General features: G+C 53.1%; 1 protein-coding gene across 1 annotated transcript in view; it reads right to left on the reverse strand.

Moving 5' to 3' along the window:
* Window positions 1-7,739: 7,739 nt before the first annotated feature.
* SHROOM2 (shroom family member 2) overlaps window positions 7,740-11,708 on the reverse strand; it is a 94,291-nt gene continuing 90,322 nt past the window's right edge. The window contains exons 11-13 of the mRNA XM_060182692.1: window positions 9,641-9,803; window positions 8,587-8,859; window positions 7,740-8,057 (exon numbers count right to left, since the gene is read on the reverse strand). Coding sequence (XP_060038675.1) covers window positions 7,791-8,057; window positions 8,587-8,859; window positions 9,641-9,803 — 703 coding nt within the window. The 3' untranslated portion in view covers window positions 7,740-7,790. The remainder of the gene's footprint in view (window positions 8,058-8,586; window positions 8,860-9,640; window positions 9,804-11,708) is intronic.

The following is an 11,708-nucleotide window of genomic DNA, read 5'->3' on the forward strand; positions in this document are numbered from 1 at the left end:
TTATTCCAATGGATAAAAATGTCTCTGGATTTTCTCAGCTGCATTCCTGCTCAGTTGCATTCTACAGTGTGGCCACACGGTGGCAGCACCTCCCCACGAATCAGCCTGTTTGCAGCCTCTGCTCCCACTGCAAGGCTGCCCTGCCTTGTTCCTGCCCTCTGCCAGTGTGATGGGCATCACATGACTGAATCACTCGTCTCCCTGCTCCATGTCTCTGTCAGGAGTCACCGGTGTGCTTGTGGTCAGGGAAAGAAGGCCTGTGGACTTGGTGACTGGCTCTAAGGCAGTTGCATTCTGCCGCGTGTCCACAAGGTGGCAGCACCTCCCCACAAATCACAGTGTGGCCGCCTCTGCTGCCACTGGAAGGCTGCCCTGCCCTGCTGTCTGCATTCCGCCTGCCTGCGGGCCCCACTCACTAGCCTGGGCCTCTGTTGATACAATGTATAGGGTAAAGGAACTGGAAATAATTTTCGCAAAGACTGAATGATTTCAAGAGCTGGAGTGTGGATGGGGACTCATCTCCAGTCTGGAGCCCGGGACCCCCATGAAGCTTTCCCAACTGCAGGTGGGACCCAGGGGCTTGATCCTGGTTTCTTGTGCACTGTAATGTGGCCCCTTAAACAGGTGTGCTACCTCCTAACCACCCCCACCCCTTTGTTTATTGATAAATTGTGATTGATGGAGGTCCTAGGGGCTGAGCCTTACCCATTTGTTGCCTCAGGGCAGAAAATCTCATTCCATACCCTTCAAGTGCTATGCTATTGTTTTAGCCCCCTGAGGCACTGCTTGCAGCTCAGGAAGATTCCACCCTGCAGGTGGGAACCAGGGCCTTGAACCCGGATCCAAGCCCTTTTAAGATGTGCCCTCTAGTGGGTGCACCACTTCCATTCCATATTTGCTTTTCTTTCTTCCTTTCATTCTTCCTTTCTTCCTCCCTTCCCTCTTCTGTTTAGTTGCCTCCAGATTTGTAGCTGGAGCTTGATGCCTGCAATTGGAATGCACTGCTCTCATGGACAATTTTTCAAATTCTTTCTTGATAGCACAGAGTGAAATAGAGGATAATGTCAAAGAAGGAGGTAGAGAGAGAAAGACAGACACCTGCATAGCTGCTTCACGGCTTGTGAGACAGCCCCACTGGAGGTGGGAGCCAGGGTTAGAACTGGGATCCTTCTGCAAAGAGATTCCCATGCCTGAGGCTCCAAGCTTGCAGGTTCAATCTCCAGCACCACCATAATCCAGAGCTGAGCAGTGCTATCCTCTCTTCCCTCTCTATATCTCTCTTATTAAAATACATAAATAAATACATAAATAAAAAATGAAAAATCACTTGGATCCTTAAGCTGATCCTTCACTTCATACTATGGGCACTTAACCCGAAGTGCCACTTTCTCCCACAACCCGCCCCCCCCCACCTCCCACTCCTTCCTTTTTTCATCATCAGGTATTTCATTTGATCCTTTTATCCCAATGGAAAAAAATGTCTCTGGATTTTCTCAGTAGCATTCCTGCTCAGTTGCATTCTACAGCGTGGCCACATGGTGGCAGCACCTCCCCACGAATCAGCCTGTTTGCAGCCTCTGCTCCCACTGCACGGCTGCCCTGCCTTGTTCCTGCCCTCTGCCAGTGTGATGGGCATCACATGACTGAATCACTCGGCTCCCTGCTCCATGTCTCTGTCAGGAGTCACCTGTGTGCTAGTGGTCAGGGAAAGAAGGCCTGTGGACTTGGTGACTGGCTCTAAGGCAGTTGCATTCTGCCGCGTGTCCACAAGGTGGCAGCACCTCCCCACAAATCACAGTGTGGCCGCCTCTGCTGCCCCTGGAAGGCTGCCCTGCCCTGCTGTCTGCATTCCGCCTGCCTGCGCGCCCCACTCACTCTCTTGGGGCTCTGTTGTCACAAGGTACAGGGTAAAGGAACTGAAAACAATTTCGCAAAGACTCTCTCAATGACTTCAAGAGCTGGAGTGTGGATGGGGACTCATCTCCAGTCTGGAGCCCGGGACCCCCATGAAGCTTTCCCAACTGCAGGTGGGACCCAGGGGCTTGATCCTGGTTTCTTGTGCACTGTAATGTGCCCCCTTGAACAGGTGCACTACCTCCTAACCACCCCCACCCCTTTGCTTTATGATAATTGTGGTTGATGGAGATCCTAGGGGCTGAACTTTACCCATTTGTTGCCTCAGGGCAGAAAATCTCATTCCATACCCTTCAAGTGCTATGCTATTGTTTTAGCTGCCTGAGGCACTGCTTGCAGCTCAGGAAGATTCCACCCTGCAGGTGGGAAGCAGGGCCTTGAACCCGGATCCAAGCCCTTTTAAGATGTGCCCTCTAGTGGGTGCACCACTTCCATTCCCTGCTAGTTTTTTCATCTTTCTCTCTCTTTTTTTGTTGCATCCAGTTAATAGCTGTCTTTCTTGATGTCTGCACTACATATCCACTGCTCCTGATGACAACTTTTCAAATTCTTTCTTGATAGCACAGAGTGAAATTGAGAGCGTAGGGTCAGAGAAGGAGGGAGAGAGAGAAATACAGACACCTCCAGACCTGCTTCACTGGTTGTGAGACAGCCCCACTACAGGTGGGGAGCCAGGGTTAGAACTGGGATCCTTCTGCAAAGAGACTCTCATGCCTGAGGCTCCAGGGTTCCAGGTTCTATCCCCAGCAACACCATAAGCCAGAGCTGAGAAGTTCTCTGGTCTCTCTTCTCTCTATATATCTCTTATTAAAATAAAGTATTAAAAATACTGGGATCTTTGAGCTGATCCTTGCACTTCGCACTATGTATACTTAACAAAATGTGCCACTTTCTGCCACAACCCGCACCCCATAACCTCCCGCTCCCCGCTATTTTCATCAAGTATTTCATTTGATCCTTTTATGCCAATGGAAAAAAATGTCTCTAGATTTTCTGTTGCATTCCGGCTCAGTTGCATTCTACTGTGTGGCCACCAGATGGCAGCACCCCCCCCCACAAATCAGCCTCTTGGCAGCCTTGTTCGCAGTGGAAGGCTGCCCTGCCTTGTTCCTGTAGCTCTGCCAGTGTGATGGGCATCACATTACTGAATAACTTGTCTCCCTGCTCCATGTCTCTGTCAGGAGTTACCTGTGTGCTTGTCCTCAGGCAAAGAAGGCCTATGTTCTTGGTGACAGTCTGTAAGGCAGTTGCATTCTACTGTGTGGCCACGAGGTGGCAGCACCTGCCCACAAATCAGCCTCTTTTCCCACTGGGAGGCTGGCTTGCCTTGTCGCTGCACTCTTGCCAGTTTTTTGCGCACCACTTTCCTGAATCACTCATCCCCCTGCTCCATTTCTCCGTCAGGAGTCACCTGTGTGTCTGTCTACATGGAAAGAAGGACTATGATCTTGGGGGCTGGCTCTAAGGCAGTTGCATTCTGCTTCGTGTCTACTAGGTGGCAGAAGTCCCCTACAAATCAACAGTCTCTGCTCCCACTGGAAGGCTGCCCTGCTTTGTTCCTGCATTTTGCCAGCCTGTGGGCATCTTTCGAGACACATTCGTCCCCCTGCTCTATGTCTCTGTTAGGAATCATGCCCGCAGCTCCACAAGGCAGTGTTTCCAACTAGGAGACTGCATGTCTCTCCACTGGGGAGACAGGCCAATGTTTCTGCAGAATTAACTTCCATGCTCGAGCTCCAAAGGCCATGGCTCAATTCCTAAGGCTCAGCCAAAGCTGGGCTGAGCTCCAGAAAATAAAACTAATAAGATTAACGCAGAGAGAAAAGTAGAGAAATTCATAAAGCACCCTTTCTGTAGCAGATCAAATCTACTTTATTATTATTAATTTTATGAGAGCCCTGCTCAGGTCTGGCTTATGGTGTTTTGGGGGGGATTGAACATGGGACTTTGAAGCCTCAGGCATGAGAGTCTCTTTGCAGAACCATTATGCTATCTACCCTGCCATTTTTGACGGTTTAAATTAAACCAAAGTTTAGCAGTGGTCCTTCTTTGAACTTACTTGTTGTTATGTTATTAGTGACTTAATATTGATTCACAGAATCATAACAGGGATAGAATTCTGCACCATCCCCTCCATTGGGAACTGCTGTGGTTCTCCCAAGCTCACAGAAATGGGCTATTATTTCTACACCTACCTATATTTATGGGGTTTTTTTGTCCATTTTCCCCATAGGGTCTTGCTTTCTCTTCCTTTTATTTTATTTTTTATTTTTTCCCTCCAGGGTTATTGGCTGGGCTCGTGCCTGCACCATGAATCCACCGCTCATGGAGGCCATTTTTCCCCCTTTTGTTGCCCTTGTTGTTGTAGCCTCGTTGTGGTTATTATTATTGCCATTGTTGATGCCGTTCGTTGTTGGATAGAACAGAGAGAAATGGAGAGAGGAGGGGAAGACAGAGAGGGGGAGAGAAAGACAGACACCTGCAGACCTGCTTCACCGCTTCTGAAGTGACTCCCCTGCAGGTGGGGAGCCGGGGGCTCGAACCGGGATCGTACGCCGGTCCTTGCGCTTAGCGCCACATGCGCTTAACCCACTGCGCCACCGCCCAACCCCCCCTTTTATTTTTTTTTAAAGATTTTTAAATATTTATTTATCCCCTTTCGTTGCCCTTGTTGTTTTATTGTTGTAATTATTATTGTTGTTGGATAGGACAGAGAGAAATGGAGAGAGGAGGGGAAGACAGAGAGGGAGACAGAAAGACAGACACCTGCAGACCTGCTTCACCGCCTGTGAAGGGACTCCCCTGCAGGTGGGGAACCAGGGGCTTGAACCTGGATCCTTACGCTGGTCCTTGTGCTTCGCACCACATGTGCTTAACCCACTGCGCTACTGCCTGACTCTCCTCTTCCTGTCTCACCTCCACCTGTTTATCCTTCTGAGTCTACTTCCATCCTTTTTTTCCTCTTCTCTCTCCAGGTCCTGATGGAGTTGGGGCTCAGAGCCCTCTGGGCATCTTCCCTTGACATGTCTCCCGCTCTGGGAGCCTGGACCCAAATTCTTTCTGGGGAGCAGAAGGTGGGAGTTGTGGCTTCTGTCATTGCTTCTCCGCTGGACATGGGTGTTGGCAGGTGGACCCACACCCCCAGCCTGTGTCTGTCTGTCCCTAGCGGGGCAGGGCTCTGGGGAGGGGAGGCTCCAGGACACACGGGTGAGGTTGTTTTTTTTTTGTCCTAGCTGTGGATTCAAGCATGGACTTCACAGTCTGTGGCATAAAAGTCTCTTACTGGGAGTCAGGCGGTAGTGCAGCGGGTTAAGCGCAAGTGGCACAGAGCTCAAGGACCGGCGGAAGGATCCCGGTTCGAACCCCCGGCTCCCCACCTGCAGGGGAGTCGCTTCCCAGGCGGTGAAGCAGGTCTGCAGGTGTCTGTCTTTCTCTCCCCCTCTCTGTCTTCCCCTCCTCTCTCCATTTCTCTCTGTCCTAACAACGACATCAATAACAACAACAATAAAACAACAACAAGGGCAACAAAAGGAAATAAATATTTTTTTAAAAAGTCTCTTGCCAGAATCATTACCCTACATTCAGGAAATTCCCTTGGATGTTAGCAGACAAGTGCAGCCTAGTGACCATAGCACATTTTGGGGATCCAGAGCCTGAGATCTGAGGGGGAAGCTGCTCTTCTTCCTGGTCTGTGGACCCCCATCTCCTCCCCCAAACATTTGTTCCTTTCTTTATTGTCCACACTGCAGTGAGGACTGGCGCATAGCACAGTGTCCTGCAGGTGTTTGTTGGATGTCAGAGACAAGAGGTCGAGAGAGTCCTGAGGGGACTCTGGGCTGTGGACATGGGGCTGGCAGCCCAGAGCTCAGGGCTCAAGCCTGCACTCTCCTGCTGGTCAGAGCAGAGATAGGGGAGCACAGTGGCTGGAGGACACTAGGGGCTTGTATTTGTCCCCCTGTGCCACCCCATCACTACCTGCATAGAGCAGTGCTGTGTCTGCATGCGTCCAGTGTGATTTCATGGCACAGAGAGAACAGGGTCTGCTGAGAGAGCTGAACATCCAGCCAAGACAACCCAAAATATTAGGGCCATGCTAGTGTGTGGAAAATTGAACTCACAGAGTGGGCTCATACCTGCAGTGAACCCCAACGCGGTCCTTGCACAAAACGCTCCTAGGTGTACATTTGATTCTGTAAAGGTTGTTTTGTTTCAAGAGATACGGGAGAAGAGTGCGTCCAGCAGTACAAACGAGACTCAGAGATGTCCAGGAGACCTCAGGCTTGTATGTCTGTGTGCGTCCCCACCAGGTCACTTCTGGGGGTTCCTTGGTTTGTTTTTTTTTTTCCTTCCAGGGTTATCGCTGGGTCTCAGTGCCTGCACCATGAATCCACTGCTCCTGGAGGCCTGTTTTTCCCATCTCGTTGCCCTTGTTATCTCGCAGGACAGAGAGAAATGGAGCGAGGAGGGGAAGACAGAGAGGGGGAGAGAAAGACAGACACCTGCAGATCTGCTTCACCGCCTGGGAAGCGACTCCCCTGCAGGTGGGGAGCCGTGGGCTCGAACTGGGATCCTTATGCCAGTCTGGGCAGTGGCACACCAGCTTAAGCACAAGGACCAGGGTTCAAGGCCCTGCTCCCCACCTGTGGGGGGGGGGAGTTTTATGAGTGGTGAAGCAGGGCTGCAGGAGTCTCTCTCCCTATTTCTCCCTCCTTCTTAATTTCTTTCTTTACAGTAATAAATCAATAAAAAAATTTAAAAAAGGAAATGAAATATTTTATGGGTAAAGATATAAAAGTGATATAAAGATATATAAGCCTCAGAGCCTCAGGCAGGAGAGTCTGTGTGCAGAACCATCATTATTATTATTATTTCCCAGAGCCCTGCTGAGCTCTGGCTGCTGGTGGTGCTGGGGATGGAACCTGGGGCCTCAGAGCCTCAGGCAGGAGCATCTGTGTGCAGAACCATTATTATTATTATTATTATTATTATTATTATTATTATTATTATTTCCCAGAGCCCTGCTGAGCCCTGGCTGCTGGTGGTGCTGGGGATGGAACCTGGGGCCTCAGAGCCTCAGGCAGGAGCGTCTGTGTGCAGAACCATTGTTATTATTATCATTTCCCCAGAGACCTGCTGAACTCTGGCTGATGGTGGTGCTAGGGATTGAACCTGAGACCTAGAGTCTCAGACAAGAGGGTCTTTTTTTTTTCAGAACCACCATCATCATTTCCCCAGAGCCCTGGCTGCTGGTGGTGCTGGGGATGGAACCTGGGGCCTCAGAGCCTCAGGCAGGAGCGTCTGTGTGCAGAACCCCTGTGCCGTCTCCCCAGCCCCATTATTAGTGATTTTGATCATACCCACAGCTTTGCTCAGCTCAGCTCAGGCTGACAGTGGTGCTGCGGATTGAACCCGGGACCTCGGAGCTGCGTGGCCATGGCGGGATGTCCAGTGCTGTGAGCGGCAGGCCCGCGGCCGCAGCGACTCCCGCACCGCAGTGCAGCAGTGGGCCCAACACGACCGGCCTTCCTCGCGCGCTGTACACGGGTGGCCGCGGGAACACGACAGACACGGTTTATTCTGTGGAAGTCGAGCGGGAGGGTGTGGGCGCACACAGGCAACACCCCGAAAGACGCGCCGCTGGACGGGCCACCTGGGGCTGAGCTGGGAGCAGGTGCGGCAGCAGAGCGGCCCAGATGTGCAATGGTTTGCACACGCACACGCACACGGACACGCACACACGGACACACGGACTCACGGGGGTCTTTGGGCCCCTGGGAAGCACACGGGGCGGGGGTGGTGGTGGTGGAACGGGGGCTTCATGCCGGCGGCGCCTTCATGTGGGGCGTGCTCCCTGCGGACAGACGGCCGGCCGGCCGCTACTTGGGGCGCTCGGGCGGCAGGCTGTCCAGCAGGCACCGCAGCTGCTCCTCTCCCAGGCGGACCTTGTCGTCCAGCTCCCTCTGCTCGATGAGCAGCGCCGACTTCATGTGCACGAAGTGCGCGTAGTCGGCCAGGCCCGCGGCGCTCAGGCGGCCGGCCAGGATGGCGCGCACGGCGCGGGCGCGGCGGTCCAGGTTCTCCTTCAGCTCCCTGGCGTCCTCGTGCTGCTGGGTCAGCACCCGGCGCTTCTCCAGCAGCGATTGCTGCGGACGGACAGACACGGCCGCCCTGAGCCAGACGGACGCGCACGGGGCAGGCGCCGCAGGGGGAGGCTTCGGGAGCAGGTGGGCGCGCTCGCCCTCCCTCTCTCTCTCTCTCCCTCTCCCTCTCTCTCTCCTCTCTGCCCAATAAACGCAATTAGAGCAATAAATTAACGAGAGAACGAGGCTGTGGTGCGGACATGCCTGCCAGGGCGGGCTGGAGGTGAGGGCATGACGAGACGACACGTGTCGGGGTCTGAGGGCCGGGGCCGGGACTCTCCCCCCACTCGAGGCACACCCGCCCTCCTTCGGGAGCTGCAGTGGAGAAACAGGAGTGAGGGGAGACGCAGTGAGAGGAGATATAGTGAGAGATGCAGTGAGGGCAGATGCAGTGAGAGGAGATATAGTGAGAGATGCAGTGAGGGCAGATGCAGTGAGAGGAGATATAGTGAGAGATGCAGTGAGGGCAGATGCAGTGAGAGGAGACCTAGTGAGGGGACACACGGTGAGGGGGGACAGAGGCTGGACGCACCCGATCTCCGGGAGAGGCGCTGTCGTCCAGGCTGTTGAGGGCGTTCTCCACTCGGGCCAGCCGCCCCGACAGCGACAGCAGCAGGTTGACCACCTTGTCCAGGTCGCCGACGAACATGCGGAACTTGTCAAACTCATTGGGCTTGCAGACGGCCTTGGCCAGGGCCTCCACCTCCTCGCCCAGCGCACAGTTGGCCTGCACGTCCTCCAGCAGGCTGGCCCGAGCCTCCCGCAGCACCTGCAGCTTGCGGCCGATGCTCTCAATCAGCTCCTGCTGCGGACAGGAGCCACGGCTCAGCGTCCGCACGCCCGGCCGGCAGGGGATCCTGCACCCCACACCAGCGAGCGGGCGGGCTCCCTGGGTGCTGTGCCAGGTGCGAGAGAGGAGAGACCCACAGCCCTGCCCACCCTCCATGGGCTCCCTGGGTGCTGTGCAGAGTGCTGAGAGAGGAAAGACCCACAGCCCTGCCCACCCTCCATGGGCTCCCTGGGTGCTGTGCAGGGTGCTGAGAGAGGAGAGACCCCACATCCCTGCCCACCCTCCATGGGCTCCCTGGGTGCTGTGCAGGGTGCTGAGAGAGGAGAGACCCACAGCCCTGCCCACCCTCCATGGGCTCCCTGGGTGCTGTGCAGGGTGCTGAGAGAGGAGAGACCCCACAGCCCTGCCCACCCTCCATGGGCTCCCTGGGTGCTGTGCAGGGTGCTGAGAGAGGAGAGACCCCACAGCCCTGCCCACCCTCCATGGGCTCCCTGGGTGCTGTGCAGGGTGCTGAGAGAGGAGAGACCCCACAGCCCTGCCCACCCTCCATGGGGCTCCCTGGGTGCTGTGCAGGGTGCTGAGAGAGGAGAGACCCCACAGCCCTGACCACCCTCCATGGAGTTCTCTGGGTGCTGGAGAGCAGAGCCCCCACAGCCTGCCCACCCTTCACTCCAGTGTCCACAGAGCCAGGCAGCAGCCTCACGCACAGCAGGGACTTCAATGCTCCAGACAGGGCCGGCACACACTGTGGAGCAAGCTGGCCAGCACCCGCCCCATCAGTGTCCAGCCTCCCTACCTTCTTCACCGCCAGGTCGTGGTCCATGTCACTGCCCGAGTCCTCTTCCTGCTCCCGCTGCAGTTCTTTCATCTTGATCAGAAGCTCTGCCTTGGGTGCTGAAGTGCTATAGTAGGTGGAGTTGGTGGCCAGGGGCCCGGCCGCAGGTGCACTGGGCTCCTCTCTCCTGAGGAGACAGGCCAGATGTCCTGGGGCTGAGGCCGGTCGCCGGCCCAGAACCCAGGGCTGCCACAGGCCAAGGGGCCTCCTCGAGGGCTGCCAGACAGACAGACAAGGCAGCAGAGGTGGGCAGAGTGAGGCTGGGGATACGGCACAGGGGTTATGAGCATCTCTGTCACGTCTGAGGCACCAAAATAGTCCAAGGTTCAATTCCCACCACCACCAGAAGTAGCACTTAGCAGTGGGAAAGAAAGAAAAAAGCTCAAATAGAAAAAAAAAAAAGGTTAAATATGTATTTTATCTTGGATCGAGGCAGAGAGAAATTGAGAGGAGAAGGGAGATGAAAGAGAGAGAGAGAGAGAGAGAGAGAGAGAGGGAAAACAAGGCACCTGCAGCCCTGCCTCACCAGTCATGAAGTTTTCCCCCTGCAGGTGGGAATGGAGGCTTGAACCTGGGTCCTTGCTCAAGGTAGTGTGTACACTCTACCAGGTATGCTATTTCCTGGACCCCAAATATTTTTTTAAAAGATTTATTTTCAGGAGTCTGGCGGTAGCACAGTGGGTTAAGCGCACGCGGCGCAAAGCGCAAGGACCGGCGTAAGGATCCCGGTTCGAGCCCCCGGCTCCCCACCTGCAGGGGAGTCGCTTCACAGGAAGTGAAGCTGGTCTGCGGGTGTCTATTTTTCTCTTCTCCTCTCTGTCTTCCCCTCCTCTTTCCATTTCTCTCTGTCCTATCCAACAACGAACAACATCAACAATGGCAATAATAATAACCACAACAAGGCTACAACAACAAGGGCAACAAAAGGGGGGGAATGGCCTCTAGGAGCGGTGGATTCATGGCGCAGGCACCGAACCCAGCAATAACCCTGGAGAAAAAAAAAATTTTCCCTTTTGTTGCCTTTTTTTTTATTGTTGTTATAGTTATTATTGTTGTTGTTATTGATGTCATCGCTGTTGGATAGGACAGAGAGAAATGGAGAGAGATGGGGAAGACAGAGAGGAGGAGAGAAAGACAGACACCTGCAGACCTGCTTCACCGCCTGTGAAGCGACTCCCCTGCAGGTGAGAAGCTGGGGGGGGTCTAACCGGGATCCTTATGCTGGTCCTTGTGCTTCATGCCACATGGGCTTAAACCTCTGCACTACCGCCCAGCTCCCAAATAGGAGCATTTTATGGTCATCTAAATAGCTTACTTACTGCGTTGCTTTGCCATGTGCCTGACCCAGGTTCAAGCCCAGCCACTGTTACCTTGAAGGAAGCTTTGGTGCTGTGATCTCTGTTTCTCTCTGCCTCTCTATCTTCTGTCTGTCTGTCTGCCTATCTATCTATCTATCTATCTATCTATCTATCTATCACAGACAGGATGGCCACATCTATCTATCTATCTATCTATCTATCTATCTATCTATCTATCTATCTATCTATCCATCTATCACAGACAGGATGGCCACATCTATCTATCTATCTATCTATCTATCTATCTATCTATCTATCTATCCATCTATCACAGACAGTACGGCCACATCTATCTATCTATCTATCTATCTATCTATCTATCTATCTATCACAGGCAGGATGGCCACATCTATCTGTCAGTCTATCTATCTATCTATCTATCTATCTATCTATCTATCTATCACAGACAGGATGGCCACATCTATCTATCTATCTATCTATCTATCTATCTATCTATCTATCTATCTATCACAGACAGGATGGCCACATCTATCTATCTATCTATCTATCTATCTATCTATCTATCTATCTATCACAGACAGGATGGCCACATCTATCTATCTATCTATCTATCTATCTATCTATCTATCTATCTATCACAGACAGGATGGCCACATCTATCTATCTATCTATCTATCTCTATCTATCTATCTATCTATCACAGGCAGGAT

This window comes from Erinaceus europaeus, chromosome X (genome assembly GCF_950295315.1).
Source record: "Erinaceus europaeus chromosome X, mEriEur2.1, whole genome shotgun sequence".
NCBI classification, from domain to species: Eukaryota; Metazoa; Chordata; class Mammalia; order Eulipotyphla; family Erinaceidae; genus Erinaceus; species Erinaceus europaeus.